Raw genomic sequence first — 16753 nt, 5'->3', positions numbered from 1 at the left:
ATAAAATTTCATTATATGTTATTATTACATTATTTAAATACCTTTTTTAGTACCTACATCTACTTTGATCATTAAAATACATGTGTATTATTACTTGAAATTTGTTTAAATATCCATTGGATTGAAATTTTGAATATGGATACACTATATCAAATTATATCCTTTAACCCGCACTTGCAACCATTTTTTCAAACTGAAGAAAACACATGCTCAAACCTATTTAAAAGAGCTTTTTTCGTCTAAGATGGGTTGGGGTTAGATAGGTATCCACATGTTCAAATCTAATTCTCATACCTAGTACTGCTATGTCGTACTAAGAGGCATTGATACTAATTGTATGGATGACATGTAATTTTATATTTTAATAAAATATCGAACTATTTTTAAAAATAATAATTTAAAAAAAAAAAAAAAAAAACAATGTTCTCACCAATTTGCCTACAATTGCTGGTTGTCGGTTTCTTGACCACTCAAGCAAATTCTGAAAGTGGAGTAATTGTTCTTATTGAAGGGTGATAAGTGATTAGATCAAAACTGATGAGGTTAGTCCACCGTTGAGGTGTAATCTATGCGATGAAGAGCAACGAGCTCTTTCAAATGTATGAGCACTTGAAATTGAAACATATATGAATTATATACTCCTCCATCATGCACGGTATTTTTCATTGGAGAAAACTTCAAAAGATAAAGCAATTTAAGATGGAGAAAAAGAATGAAACCATTCTCACTTGTAATCCCTTTGGACCCAATATCTAATTTATCAGCGTGTGATCTAGAATTCACTTTTTAGTTTCTTATGGGTTTCTATAATTGCTTGTAGCCATTTTTTTGTTGATCCCTGTTATCTTCAACATAGAAATATACATTTGGAAACTAAAAGTAGTAGTTCAAGTCGCAGCCATTGTAAGGTTTCATTGAACACTACTTCATATCCCTCTGAACAACAAAAATCTTGTTTCCTTCACTTTCTCCCCAAATGTCTCGTCTCTTCTCAATTGGCATCTTCCATAAAGATGAAAAATTATAATGCATCAGAGCTTCATGGGTTCATTCTCTTCATTTTTTTCAAATTCTATGCTTCACTCTCTCAACTCCTTCTTGCTATTGTTTCAATAACACAAATCCATCTCTCCTAATTTTCCTCGCCAACTATATGGTCCGGTGCATCAGAAGCGGAAGTTAAATGGATTCGAGATTCAATTCTTGCAACCAAATTTTGTTTGAGACAACTCAAGGTCTTTTTGTTGCTTGTTTCCTAGTTAATTGAATTAATTCATCGTTAGGCTCTATATTCCATCACAAAAATATCGCATAGAACTACTTTTTAGTTATGGCATTACCTTTTGATTCATCAAGAACATAAATTAAAAAATCTAGCATTTCCTCAGCATTTGTACAATTTTCTCAGTCGATAATCCTTGTCAAAAGATATGGAACCAACCATTTGGAAAAAAAAAGCATATTTGGAGAGTAGGGCAAGGCTTATGTACTTGAGGATGCTCGAGACTCCCAAACTATTTGTGGTCCTTCATCCAAAAAATCTACTCCATCAATGCCATCTAGTTACTTGTCACCATCGTTAATGGTGCAATTGTTGTCGTCTTGCCTTTTCGTAGAACTCTCATTCTCCCTCTTTCACTTTTGGATTCCGTCCATTCATTTTTCATTATTTTTTTCACAGGACCCCAAGAATTAAATGTTAATATAATGATATCCCACTCCACGTAAAAGTGAAGTTTATGTTAGTAAAGATCTGATCCATTCCTCAATTCTTTGGACACTTCAAGATGGCAAACCATGACCATTCTACAATTCTGCACCAAGCTCCATTATCTATGATTCCTCTCTGATTTAGATCATCATTGCAATTTTCATCGCTTCTCCAACCACCCTTGGGCCAAAGGTAGAGAAGGTGGTGGTTGATGTCTTTGCTAGAGGTGACAACTCAATCCATTAACCTATCTAATTCACTCGTATAAATTCAACCAACTCATCAAATTATAAAAATAAAAATTTAATAGATGAGTAGGATTAGATCACCATTTGTTACAGGATATATAATCAACTATCCAATATACTTTGTAATTCATTGAATTAAATTAAGTAGTCTAAATTCTATTAGTTAGACATAAATATTTAGGAAAGACCTTTAATATTTCTTAAAGTCCACAAAAATATTGGTTTCACACCCTAAATGTAAAAATAAAATAAAGTTTAAGTTAAATGGAGAGAATTATTGTATGTTTTGAGACTACATGGTCTCAGCCACTCAAATTTAAACGCGTTAAGCTTGGCCGTAAGGGAGAAGACAAGCAAATGGTCACATGAGGACAGTGGAAGGAGGACAAGTGGCAATAGCAAGTGTTGGGAACAACAAAGATTGTTCAGCTTAAGCAAGTGGCGTGTTGGTAAAGACACGGTTTTTTTTTTTTTAAATTGTTAAAACAACCCTCAAATAAACTCTTTCGTTTTTTTATATAAAAAATAATTACTTTTACTTTAATAAAAAATTATTTTTAAATATGTTAATTATTAATTTATTTTTATATATTTATTTATGATAAGATTTATGTTGATATAGTATTTAAGCTACTTGTATATATTTATTCGTAATTTGTTAATATGATACTTTATTATTATAAATATTTTAAAATAGTTATTTTTTTATTAATTTTGATAAATTAATTATATATATATTTTTATAAAAAAAAAAAGGAATATACATTTCTCACCTTTTAATATTGATATTGTAGCCACTCATGAAATATAATAATTGTTATAATTAAAAAATCATCAAAATTACTTAACTTGGGATAAAAATACCCTTAACGAGAATATTTTTTTGTTCTGATCCTACATCTCTTGCTCTCCTTTTTTATTTCATGCTACGTTCTCTTCTCCATTTGTTTTATAAGTGCTGAATTATGTTTCTCTACTATCCTCTTTTTTAAGCACTACACTTGGTAGTACGTTGAATTGACGTTGTAAATTACGTAAACATAAATTTAGCACAAAAATTATAATTATTAATGATAAAATAAATATGAGTACAATTAAATGCAAATTTAAACACGTTTTCACTCTTATGTAACAATCACTGCCACTACCAGAAATTTGATTTGGGTTTATGGCAAGCGAATTGTGATAATCTTGAAATAAAAAGTATTTTATCATTTATAAGACAACGCTGCAACTCCATCTTCATGTGCTTGTCTTTTTTTTCTATTTTTTTGGTGTGCTTGTCGAGCTGGATGAACCAAACACTCGTCTACCTGAGTTTGTCTCTGTTCAGGGCCTTCAATTATTTTATTTCATTCTGGGCCTTTAATTAGACTCTTAATTTTACATTTAGAATATTAATTAGTTAATGAGAACAAATAATCATTCAAGGTAATTATTTGTGGGAAACCATTCAATAAAAAGCCATAGTTATTTGCAAGGAAGAGTAAAATGTTTAATATGTTTTTGTTTTTTTTGTAAGTAATCCTTAGGCCCATTCAAGAAAATTTTATTATTATTTTTTTAAACTTCATACATCTGTATTTTCAACTCTTTATTAGTTATTTATTGTGTCACAATCAGAGACACGACAGGACGACGATGATAAGAAGTCGCCACCAAAATTTATTAAAGAAAAACATTGAAAAAACTTTTAATAAAATAATCTTCGAAATCATGTTTAGGCTCAAATGTCGTTTACACATATAGAAGATATTTAGAGAAGGTATTAGCACCGTACGACGTCCGTTGATTAAAACGGTTACTTTCTAACTAATTGTGCAAAAATTATTTCAACTTTAAACATTATTTATTTCATTTTTTAAAGAAAATTATTGATGTTTTTTTTATTTTCTGATTTTTCTTTTATTTTTTTATTTTTAACAATTTTTTTTAGTTTTAATTTTATATATTTTTTAGAAATACAACAAAAAAAGTTGAATTAAAGAAATGAATATATATAAAAAAATACTATTTTTCTTTTTTTTTCGTATTAAATAAATTTAAATAAAATATGACATGATTTTTTTTATTTTTCTTAAAGTAAGATTTTCCTTTTTTCTTTTTTGTATTTTTTCATTTTTGAACAATGAGCTAAAAATCTAATAGAGAAAGTGAAATATTTATAAAATATTATTTTTTTATTATCATATTAAATAAATAAATAAATCAAAAATACTATTTTTCTTTTTATTTTTGTATTAAATAAATTTAAATAAAATATAATATGATTTTTTTTATTTTTCTTAAAGTAAGATTTTTTTTTAAAATAGTGAGCTAAAAATCTAATTGAGAGAGTGAAATATTTATAAAATATTACTTTTTTATTATCATATTAAATAAATTTGAATAAAAATCAACCTGATTTTTTTTATTCTTAAGTAAAAATTCATTTTTTGCATACTTTTTTTTGTAAAGAACTAAAGAATTTAGTTTTAATTGGGAAAATGAATTATTTACAAAATATTATTCTCTTTTTTATTTTTTGAATTGGATAAATTTAAACAAAATTTAATTTAATTTTCTCTCCCCTTTTTTTTTTAAGTAGAAATTTATTTATTTTTATTTTAATAGAGAATTAAAAAAATTAATTTAAATTAGGATGGATTATTTATAGAATATTATTCATTTTTTCTTTTTCATATTAAATAAAATTTAACTTTATTTTTTTTAGTAAATATTTTTTTTTATAAAGAAACATAAAATTTTAATTTGAATCGAGAGAAGGGATTAATCATAGGTTCTTATTGCCCCCTCTCCTTTTTTTTTTTACATTTTTGGCATTAATGAAAATAATCTTAAAATATATTTTTATTTTATTTACTTATTCCCCTTTTTAAATAAACATAGAAATTTTGTTTTCCTTTTGTATTATTTTGAATTGCTCATAGTAAAAAAAATTTAAAATAATTTAAACAAAAAAATAAATTTTTTTTAGATTTGACGGGTCAAGTTCTCACTCCTACGTATCTCCCGTATGCAACAGAAGAATCAAAGTTGTCACGTAGTTTTTTTGAAAATTAGGTTTGAAAGAGTTTCAAAAGTGTTAATTTTTTTTTAGCTTGATTTTCACTTTATTATTATTATTTTTTTTTAAATTCACTCTTGCACGGGGTTCAAGTTAGTACACGACTACTCAATAAACCCTTACGATCCAAGCAATGTTGAAGGTGGATCCACCACTCTATCAAAATTACTTGGCTGTTGCGTGGATTTAAAAATCTCTTTTATATATATATATATAACTAAAAATATCTTATCGATATTGGATTTTTTTTATATATATACAATATGAAATAAACGAGAAATATATAAAACAATAAAAACAAACACAAGAGTAAACAAAATAACAAGAAAATAATTATTGTTTGATCTAGGAATTAGTTTTTTTTTTTTGGAATTTGTAAAGAAATTGAAATTTTTAAGATTTACAAAGAAAGAAATAATTTTTAGGGTTTGAAAAATTTAGACTTTTATAATTTGTGAAATGGTTAGGGTTTAAAAAAGGTTCTTTTTTTTTGTTTTTGTAAAAAAGGAATACTTGAGATTTTTAAAAATTTATTTTTAGGATTTAAAAAAAAAATAATACTTTTAGGTAGAACATGCTTTAGGGTTTGCAAAAAGATACTTTTAAGGTAAAAATAAAAATGTTTAGGGTCTGTAAAAAAGGAATACTTGAGATTTTTCAAAAAAAAATTATTTTTAGGGTTTGTAAAAAAGGACACTTTTGGGTAGAAAATGCTTTAGGGTTGGCAAAAGGCAAAGCAAACAATGCTTGTTTTTTTTTAGAATTTTTTAGGGTTCGCAAAGACTAGGGTTTGCAAAAAAAAAAGGACAATCTTTATCTAAAAAAAGTGATACATTCAATGTGAACTAACCAAATAAGGAAAAGATAGAGATGCAAGCAAAGTACACATAATAAAAACAAAGAGATTTTTGTTTAGAAATAAAGATTTAGACTTTTAATTATGAACAGAAGGAAGAAATTAGAACAATATAATAGATGCAGAGGTATTTCATTTAGAAACAAAATTCAAGACTTTTAATATAACAAAAAAATATACAAGCAGAAACAAGAGCAAATAATAGAGGAAGAATAAGCAACAAAAGGAAATCTTACTTGATTCGAAGAATAAGAATTTTGTTAGCTTTAACCTTTAACTCTTTCGGTTTACTCTCTTTGTTGACCTCGGGTGCACTTTGGTATGCTCTCGGTTGATTTCTTTTTAACTTTCTCTTCTTTTTCTTCGTTTTCCAAGCTCTCTCTCTCTAGAATTCTCTCTTTTTTTTTTCTCTATGCTTTCAAAGTGTCACATAAAAATATGAAATGTAAAAGCTCCCTTTTAAAGACCTAAACTTCCTATTTATAGCCACACCTCCTAACCTTAGGTCTTATTTAATTAATTTATATTTTATTCTTTTTATTAAAAAAAAATTCCACTTTCTTATTTTTTTGATAGCCACCTCTCACATTTCCTTAAACATCTCATTCACTTCCCTTAAAATCTACTCACTAACCTAAATATCTACATATTTAAAATTTAAAATTTGAAATTTGAAATTTTAATCTCTTATCTAAATTTTTTTATTTTTATTATTTATTTATTTATTTTAAGAGGGGACCCGGATAAAATTAGGTATTCACGTATTGTCAATCATTGAAATAAATAGCCACTCAAAATTGTAATAGTCATTTAATGTGAATAAATGTGTAGTTTGATTAAATACATATAATTTATAAAACTCAATAAATTTAAATTAGTTATTAATATTTCATTTTAATTACTAAAAACTACAGGAAAAAATAATTTTCAGTCCTTTATTATGAATTAAATTATGCATTTTTATTAAATATAAAGATTAAAATCAGATAAAATTCTATATAAACTAAAATAATAAAACTGTAATATTTTTAGATTAATAACTTGTTTAATCCAATTAATTATTAAATTAGTGTAAAAGAAAAATTATTTATATTAATTTGAATTTCATTTTATCATACGTATTACACTAGTACGCATACATCATGTGAGGGTATTAGAATAATGTACACGATTCCAATATTTTTATTATATAACCTATCTACCTTCACACTAATAAAATTCTGCATAATTATTTTTTTCACATTATTTCAGTAAATAATTTATAAAATTATATTTATTTGGTCAAACTTCCAATTTGAATATAAAAAAAAGTGTAAGAAAAACAAACTGTCAATTTGAAAATAACCAGTGACAACCATTTGAAAAATTCTTCCGAACATTAAAAATGAAAATTTTAATTAGTCATATAATAAAGATAAATTACTAATACATTTATTATTATTTACAAAAATTAACTTATAATAATGACATACTTATAGCATTAGCTATAGTTAATCTTGCTTATTTCTAAATGAACTGTGGAATCCATCTTATGCTTCTTATTTTTTAACGTCCTTTAACATTAATACATCTTGTAAGTCCTAAACATTAAAAAAAGAAGAAAAACAGTTATCCTCTTCGGGACGTTGGCAGCAGAGCAAGAATAAAAACAGAAAAATAAAAGAATAGTGATAGAAAGAAAAGAAAAATTGAAATTCCATGTATGTCCAGCTTGGCTATCGCTTCCTCTGTTCCCTTCTTGTTTCTTCCATCATCAGTTTTCCTCACAACCCTAACCCTAACACGTTTCTTCAAATTCCTTCGCTACCGAATGCATGAAGAAATTTGAGTCCGAATCGGACTCAATTATCCGCAAAATCCCTATAATTTTACAAATTTCGGTTCCATAAACCCTGATTTCTCCCCCGCCGGAACCATGGGAGACCCCCTTCCTCCCCCGCCGTCTTCCGGCGACGACGGCGACCCGTTCGGCGCCTGGTACGGCAACATAGACTACCTTCTGAACATCTCGGCGATCGGCGCCGCGTGCTGCCTCCTGATTTTCCTCTTCGTGAAGCTCCGCAGCGACCACCGCAGCATGCCGGGCCCCACCGCCATCGCCTCCAAGCTCCTCGCCGTGTGGCACGCCACCGGACGCGAAATAGCCCGCCACTGCGGCGCCGACGCCGCGCAATTCCTCCTCATCGAGGGCGGCAGCTGCGCGGTCCTCCTCGCGATGGCGGTGCTCGCCGTGATCGCGCTCCTCCCGCTTAACCTCTACGCCGGCACCGCCGTTTTGGATGACCAATTCTCCAAAACGACGATCACTCACATCGATAAAGGTTCCGCTCTGCTTTGGGTCCACTTCGTCTTCACCCTGGTCGTCGTCGTTTTGGTCCATTTCGGCATTTCCGCAACCGAAGAGCGTTTGAGGATTACTAGGTTTAGGGATGGGTACGGTAATTTGAGCGATCCAACCGCGAATTCCACCGCTATATTCACTATAATGGTTCAGGGTTTGCCCAAAATTATAGGCGCTGATAGGGTCGTTTTGCATGAGTATTTTCAGTATAGGTATCCAGGGAAGGTTTATAAGGTTATTGTACCTATGGATTTGTGTGCTTTGGATGATTTGGCCAACGAATTGTTGCGTGTGAGGGACGAGATTTCGTGGTTGGTGGCCAGGATTGGCTCTCGGCATCTGCCGGAGTGGGATGATGAAGGTGGCAATGCGCGACAGGGAGTGTGGGGTTCGGTGGTTTGTTGTTGGAAATGGTTGAAGGGTGTTTGTGCTGATGTTATGGCTAGGTTTGGTTTCAGTGATGAAGAGAGGTTGAGGAAGTTGCAGGAGCTGAGGGCTGAGTTGGAGAGTGAGTTGGCTGATTATAAAGAAGGCCGTGGACCGGGTGCCGGTGTTGCTTTTGTTATGTTCAGGGATGTGTATACTGCTAATAAGGCTGTTCAGGATTTTCAGAATGAGAAGAGGAGAAGAATTGGGAAGTTCTTTTCGCTCATGGAGTTGCGATTGCGGAGGAACCAGTGGAAGGTTGAGCGTGCCCCATTGGCAAGTGACATTTATTGGAAGAATATGGGGACGCCGAGGCTGTCGCTGAAGTTGCGAAGAGGGTTTGTGAATACTTGCTTGTTGTTGATGCTCTTATTCTTTAGTTCCCCGCTTGCTGTGATCAGTGCTGTTAAGAGTGCTGGAAGGATTATCAATGCTGAAGCTATGGATAATGCTCAGCTGTGGTTGGCATGGATGCAAAGCTCTAGCTGGCTTGCTAGCCTTTTTTTTCAATTCTTACCTAATGTTATTATATTTGTTAGTATGTACATAGTGATCCCATCAGTTCTTTCATATCTTTCGAAATTTGAACGTCATTTGACAGTGTCTGGAGAGCAACGAGCTGCACTATTGAAGATGGTTTGCTTCTTCCTTGTAAATCTTATTCTCTTGAGGGGTCTTGTAGAATCATCATTAGAGAGTACCATCCTGAAGATGGGACGGTGCTACTTGGATGGAGAAGATTGCAAGAGGATTGAGCAATATATGAGCGCGTCTTTCCTGTCAAAGTCATGCCTTTCCTCTCTTGCATTTCTGATCACAAGCACTTTCTTGGGCATTTCATATGATCTCTTGGCACCTGTTCCTTGGATTAAAAGAAACATTCAAAAGTTTCGGAAGAATGACATGCTTCAGTTAGTGCCAGAACAAAGTGAAGAATACCCATTAGAACATCAGGGCGCAGATAGTCTCCACAGACCACTGATGCAAGATAATGCTTATGAAATTTCCAATGGGGATAATCTAGAAGGGCAAGATCTTTTTGTCTATCCAATCACTGGAAGCTCTCCTGCACCAAAACAGACATTCGATTTTGCACAGTATTATGCCTTTAATTTGACAATATTTGCCCTCACTCTAGTGTACTGTTCATTTAATCCCCTTGTGGTCCCTGTTGGTGCAGTTTATTTTGGGTATAGATATGTGGTTGACAAGTACAATTTTCTGTTCGTGTATCGAGTTAGGGGTTTTCCTGCAGGCAATGATGGGAGGTTAATAGATACTGTAATATGCATCATGCGTTTCTGTGTTGATCTATTCTTACTTGCTATGCTCCTATTCTTCTCAGTTCAGGGAGACTCTACGAAGCTGCAAGCTATATTCACTCTTGGATTGTTAGTCATGTATAAATTACTGCCTTCCAGTAATGATAGTTTTCAACCAACACTTTTGGAGGGCATTCAAACGGTTGATAACGTTGTGGATACTAGGCCCATTGATTATGAGGTGTTTTCGCAGCCCAGATTTGATTGGGATACCCCCCAAAGGTGACTCAAGCTTCGATTTGTAATGGTTGCTATCATATACTGATGCATCTGTTCCCAAAAAAGTATGTGACATGAAAAAACGTTGGTGGAGTATGGGACAGGGGTCACAGAGCCAGGGAAGAAAAGAGAAGAGGGTCCTTGTAAGTGTTGTTCATAAACTGTTCACTAGCATTTGTGACCTTTCAATTCTTCTCTTATATTTCTTACCTAATTCCAAAGCTTGGCAGGATTTTAATATCCGGAATGTACCATATGATTTTTTAGAGTAAACCTCAATTGATATTCCAAATTCTTTGGGGCGAAGCGTTTTAGTCTTCATAATTTTAAAAATCTTTTTAATCTTTGACTTTTCAAGTCATTGATTATTTTAATCTTTTTTTAATGCAAAGTGCACTTAGAAATAAGTTTAAAAAAATACTGAAATGAATTTTATTTTGTAAATTAAAGATTGATAGAAAGTTTTTAAAATTTCAAAGAATAAAATGTTGGTGACTTGTAGGGTAGTGCTCTTTTGTTAGTGTTCCGCACTTATGCTTTTATGCCCAGCAATGTAGAACTGAGCTGGGTTTCAAGATGCTTTTATGCACTTTTCCTTAAACTAGGTGAGGGTCTTGCTTCTTGGTGATTCTGCATTCTCATTTGGCTCACGCCATGGAGGGTGCTAGTTCAAAACATCTTGCTAGAGGACCAGCTTGCAAATTCCAGTTTTATTATGGACACTTGCTATATGAGTAGCATGAAGTGAATCTTACCTATCTTATAATAACTTAATATATCTGATAGTGTCCGTAGTTTCTATTTATGACAGGTCTTCCAGTACCCTTCAAATGACCAGGTGTACCCAAGAAGACTAATTTAATAATTTGTTTAATTTGTTTGCAAATGTGTGGCGATGTGTCCTACCATTTGTGAGCTGACGAAATTCTGAGGGAATGTTGGACTTGTTTTTGTTAGAAATGGTGTCTGCTCTTAGGGCTGACCCCATGCTCCTTTCCTTCCCCCTCTCGTTTTCTATTAGCTTACTATCATTTAAATATGAGACTGAGTGGACCAAAAAACAAAAATAAGAGACTGATAAATAAAACATAATGTATAGATATATTATTTATTATTATGCTCACGTTTATCAGTTTTTATTTCTGATTGGGCCGATATCTTCTAAAGAACATCTATAATGTGTTTTTCTAATCATTCAATTAAAGCAATCAATCTCATAAATTTTCCACAGTGAATAAAAAACTTAGTTAAATATATTTCTTATGTTAGCAATCCTTTATATAAATAACTTAATAATTTCATTAAATATTTATTTTAAAAAAATATTTCATAAGAATTTATGTCAAATTTTATTAAGAAATTTGTTAAAATTAATTTCAAAAAAAATAATTTAATACACTTATAAAAAAAATTAATGAGAGCTATAAATCATTTTGAAAGTTTGAACGAAATCTATTGTTACACATGGAATGATTTTTTTTAACACGTTTTTCATTATTAGTTAACATTGATTAAAATTACAAAAGTTTGAACGAAAATTATTAAGTTAAAAATAGAAGTCGCGTATTTTTTATTTTTATTTTTATAAATTTTAGTCAATAAAAAAATACATTACTAACATTTTTCATAAAATGAAACAAGAAACTATTGTCTTGAACATAAATAAATGGGTCAACGCTTATTAAAATTGGAAGGGGAATTTTAAGATTATATATTCCACATTTCATGCAACATTTTATCTATACTTTTTTTATTTTGTTTTCTCTTTTTATTCTTTTTTCAAGTAATGTTTCGTTGTAACATGCTGTTACTGAGAACCCATGATGCACAGTAATAACAATAGAGTTATTGAGGATAAATGTGATATTTTTATCTTTTCAATTTGCTACCTAAATAAATAACGAAAAATAACTTTCTTTTAAAAAAATAAACTACATAATTTTTTAACAAAAAAATTGTAAAAATGGGCAAATATTGGTTATGGGTAATTTTGTCGTTTGAAAAAAAATATTTTCTCACACTTTTATTTTTAAACAAAAATGAATTTTTTTTATTTTCCCCCTTTTCCCTTTTATATTCAACAAACAACACAAAAACTTCATCCGTTCTTACTTTTTTCTTTTCTTTCTATATTGTTATTTTCAATTTATCTTGTGTGAAGCAAATTATCCTTATGCTCCTTCCAAAAACAAAAACCTTACCATTTTCTTCATTATTATTAGAGGAAGTGTATAGATACATTATTATTATTATTATTATTATTATTATTATTATTATTATTATTATTATTATTATTATTATTATTATTATTTATGCAATGCTTTGTCTTTTCCCTTCTCATTTCTCCAACAAAGAAAACTTAAATCTTTTTACTCATTTTTTTTTATATTTCAAAAAAAAAAATCTCTAAATTTCAAAGTCATTTTTATTTCTAGAATTCATTAAATGTCTTTCATGTTGTTTTGATTCCTAGCAATAAAATTTTTCAAAAAGCTTAAATTTAATCTATTATTTAAAGGGTAAGATATTCTCATACTAGTATAAGTTTAAAAATTCTTACACTCGATCTGAATCTTTTATTTAACTCACATCTAACAAGTTTTAATTTATTACTTCACTGATCGTTAAATGTAAGTTAAATGAAAAGTTCAGATCAAGTATAAGAATTTTTAGACTTATACTAGTATGAGAAGATCTTTCTCCATTATTTAAATAGGTTAGACAAAAGTCAAATTTTTAAATAAGTCAAGTTGTAGGATAAAGATAACTTAACCTACTTCTATCCCTACTTATAGATCTAGTTCTTGGACCTACATGTCCTATGTAATGGAAAAATTAAATATACATAGTTATATTTAAATGATAAATTTTTGTAATTAATTTAGATTTTATAAGAATTTAAAAGACATTTTTAAGGTAATTTTTGTTTTTATTTTATATAAATATATTTGTAAAATATATAGGATTAGGTCACATCTATACTTATAGTCTAACAATAACCAATGTTAGAAAGTAAAAGACTATATATTTATATTGCAAGCTGTTGCAAATTTTAAAAAAATATATTAAAATATTGCATTATATAAAATATAAGCTAGCATACTAACAACAAATGACAATGTAAATTACACCTCATTATTATAAAGCATTTCATGAACAAAAATAATAATTTTAAATGGTTAAGTACTTATTTTTTAATTAATTAAATGAAAAATATAATATAATTTTAAAAAATAATTTTAAGTTATACAAGATGTAAGATAATACAGTTACGTGTAGACTCTTATTTCTTCAAAACATATAAAAGTTAAAATGATATGTATTAATGTTATAAAATTATTATGATAATAAAGTAAATAAATAATAATTAACAATGAATCAATTGTTTGATTAATAAAAGAAAAAGTATTTAAAAGAGAAAAATTAATATATTTTGATTAATTAGTAAAATAATTATTTAATTAATTAAAAATGAAACATAACTTATTTTTAAAATAAATTTATATTGTATGAAGGCTAAGAACATATAAATCATTATAGGTAAAAAAAAATTCGCAAATTCATGTTACAAATCAGTTAATTTATCAAAATTTATTAAAGTAACACGTTTAATGCATTATAATGCATAAATAAAAAAACTTACATGCTTATGTTACAAATTGGTGCATTAGTAAAGTAGAATGTTTTAATGTAATTAATAAATTAATTTTTTGATGACTTAAAATGAGAAATGTAACATTCCATAATTTAGTCCTCCAAAACTTAATGGATTTTTTATTAACAATAAATGAATAACAAGAATTAAAATAGGACAATTAGAATGAAGTGCTATAGGTGAGTGTTTGGGTACTAAGAGACTAAATTAGAAATTGTATAGATTCAAGATTTTGGACCACATTTTTATTCACCCCATCCCCTCTACTAATCCTCTCTTTCTCGCCACTCTCACACTCACAAACTCATTCATTCTCTCAACTCCACCATTTTCCACTTAGACTCTTGGAGAACATTGACCCTAGCACTCTATCTCACCACCACTTCACTAAATAATCTCCTCATTGTTATCATCATCATGGAATCACTCGAGTTTGCAAGGATGGGAACCTAAGTTGGTACATGCATGCTCTCTTTCTTCTCTTCATCACCTTCTCTATTCATCACCTCAACAATTCAATTTTTTTAACTCTAGCTTTTTAATCTTCCTGTTATAGACTCATTTCATCCTCTCATTGTAACACTTTCATTTTCTTTATTTAAATGAATAAACTTTTATGAGAATAGAAAATAATTCACTTTAGTTTCACTCTCAAACTCCATAGTAACATAATAACAAAATTTATAAATTTCTTCTAACAAAGTTTCATATTATTCCAAGGGTAAAATTTTGAAACTTGAGATAATTAGATAAAATTTAACTTTATTTTTAACAAAACATGTAGCTCACTACGAATACATATAAAATTAGAATTTTTACTAAGGACGATAATGAAATAATTTCAACGAAATTGACCCAAGTACCATGAATTCTAAATCTGGTCTTTAAAATCCTTTATACAATTTAGTTATCACAAATTATAATTTGAATAAAATAGCACAATTTCTCAAACATTTCTAATCTCTACAGAGTAGCCTTCCCTTCAATATCCTTGGACCATGATTCTAGGACGGGCGGACACCTTTCTCTCTTGACATCCATCATTTGAAAATATTAGTAAGGGTGAGTATCTCCCGTCCCACTAAATCTTTGGTTTAACATAAATAAATACTCACATGTATAGACAGTACTTAATAACACCAATTAACAGGGATTAATTCACAATAACACTTAAATTATACGTTTTACTATCACAGAATAATACACGCAAGATAAACAACCAATCATATTCGCTAATTTTCATAACATACATCTGTTTACTATCATGCACATCACAATACATGTTTTACACCACGTCAATTGATATGTCACCACACATGTGTCCCAATCACACTCATCGATGTATTACAATACATGTATTGTGATAACATCAACCATCATGGCACAATGCGTATATTCCAACTGCACCATTTCTATACTATCTCATGTACATCACCCTTTCACATTCTTTCCACATTTACATTCAATGCCCTTGAGATCCCTTAAGGACTTCACAACTTAGATAGCTGTCAGTTAGCCGCAGCAACATAGATATACGTGTGCCGACCCAGCCCCTTTTAGCAAAAGTATAGTCAGGAGTCTCGTCAGGAAATGAGTGTGTGGCTTGTGAATGCTTTTATTTTCAGCAAATTGTTGTGCACTATCCACACAAGCATTCACCACCTTTATTTTCCTAAGATTTCTCAAATCTTCTTTGAACTCTATACTCCATTTGTATCACTATAGCTATCTAAACATTTCTCATTCCTTCTAACTCTTTTGTAGAGCAACGAGTCATAATATGTGAGCCTTAACCAAATAATTTGGTGTATTATAATACATATATTATGAGTATGTTTTTTGGATCATATTACAATATCTGTATTACAATTACGTCCATTCATCTATACTGACTCCCGTATTACAATTACTCTTTTTAACATTTCATTTACATTCATATTCCATACAACACAATGCCCACATTCAGTCACAACACACGGTACACAACCTATATTCATTTTCAACAACATTCAATATGTCATCTACACCTATTTCTAACCATTTGCTTTATTCAATCATCGACATGCTCACACACACTTGCATTTATGTCACCGGTTCACTCATTCGGCATACTTCCACTATTAAACAACACATATACAATAATCATGTCATTCATCATGCAAGCATCATCAACTAATCTCAACATACCTTAATCATTATTAAATATTCGTCCAACACAGAAATTCATCACACAAGTTCACACGTCACACAATCAATACAAGATGCTGGAGGTCGGACACCTCCGGACTCAGCCCAGTTGTACAATACATCACTCACTTTACTCAATAATAGCCATAGAGTCATCTATCCTAAGGTAGGGCATTATTCTAACTACTCCCAAATCATGTTTTCGCATTAAAAGTGTAATATTCCGTCAAGAACATATTTATTCACAACCTTTATTACAAATTACATTTAGATAGTAAATAAAATAGTTACGAATCCCTCATTTAGCTACCTAAGAAAGGTTAGGATTTGGGATTTACTCTCCCTTACCTTAGAATGAAAACCCACCACGAAATCAACGGTAGAATAGCTCTCCACACAGATCTTTCATCCTTCCAAGCATCCCAAACTTGATTTCAACATTTAATCTAGCTCCTAAACGACTTTGGAGGCAATTTAATTGGTAGGAACGGGTTGAGAGTAGAGAGAATCGAAAGGATTTCAAAGGGAGAGAGGATAAATGGGTTTCTCAAACCCTAAACCCTTCAAATACTCATCTGATTGCAACACGCTCGCTACAACGACACATTCTCGCTGCAGTGAGCCATCTCTTGCTACAACGACGCCCCTTGCCGTTGCAGTGAAAAACTCAGAGGAAACTGCACCCCTGACTTTTGCAAAATCTTGCTACAGTGAGACTTCA

General features: G+C 30.3%; 1 protein-coding gene across 1 annotated transcript; it reads left to right on the top strand.

Moving 5' to 3' along the window:
* The first annotated feature begins 7507 nt into the window (after positions 1 to 7507).
* On the top strand, positions 7508 to 11294 carry LOC113857719 (CSC1-like protein At4g35870). The gene has a single exon (XM_027489875.1). The coding sequence runs from the start codon at positions 7798 to 7800 to the stop codon at positions 10195 to 10197; it is 2400 nt and encodes a 799-aa protein (XP_027345676.1). The 5' UTR covers positions 7508 to 7797; the 3' UTR covers positions 10198 to 11294.
* The last annotated feature ends 5459 nt before the right edge of the window (positions 11295 to 16753 follow it).

Source organism: Abrus precatorius, unplaced genomic scaffold (genome assembly GCF_003935025.1).
Source record: "Abrus precatorius isolate BTA unplaced genomic scaffold, Abrus_2018 Scaffold2, whole genome shotgun sequence".
NCBI lineage: Eukaryota > Viridiplantae > Streptophyta > Magnoliopsida > Fabales > Fabaceae > Abrus > Abrus precatorius.
This window is presented reverse-complemented; position numbering and strand designations above follow the sequence as displayed.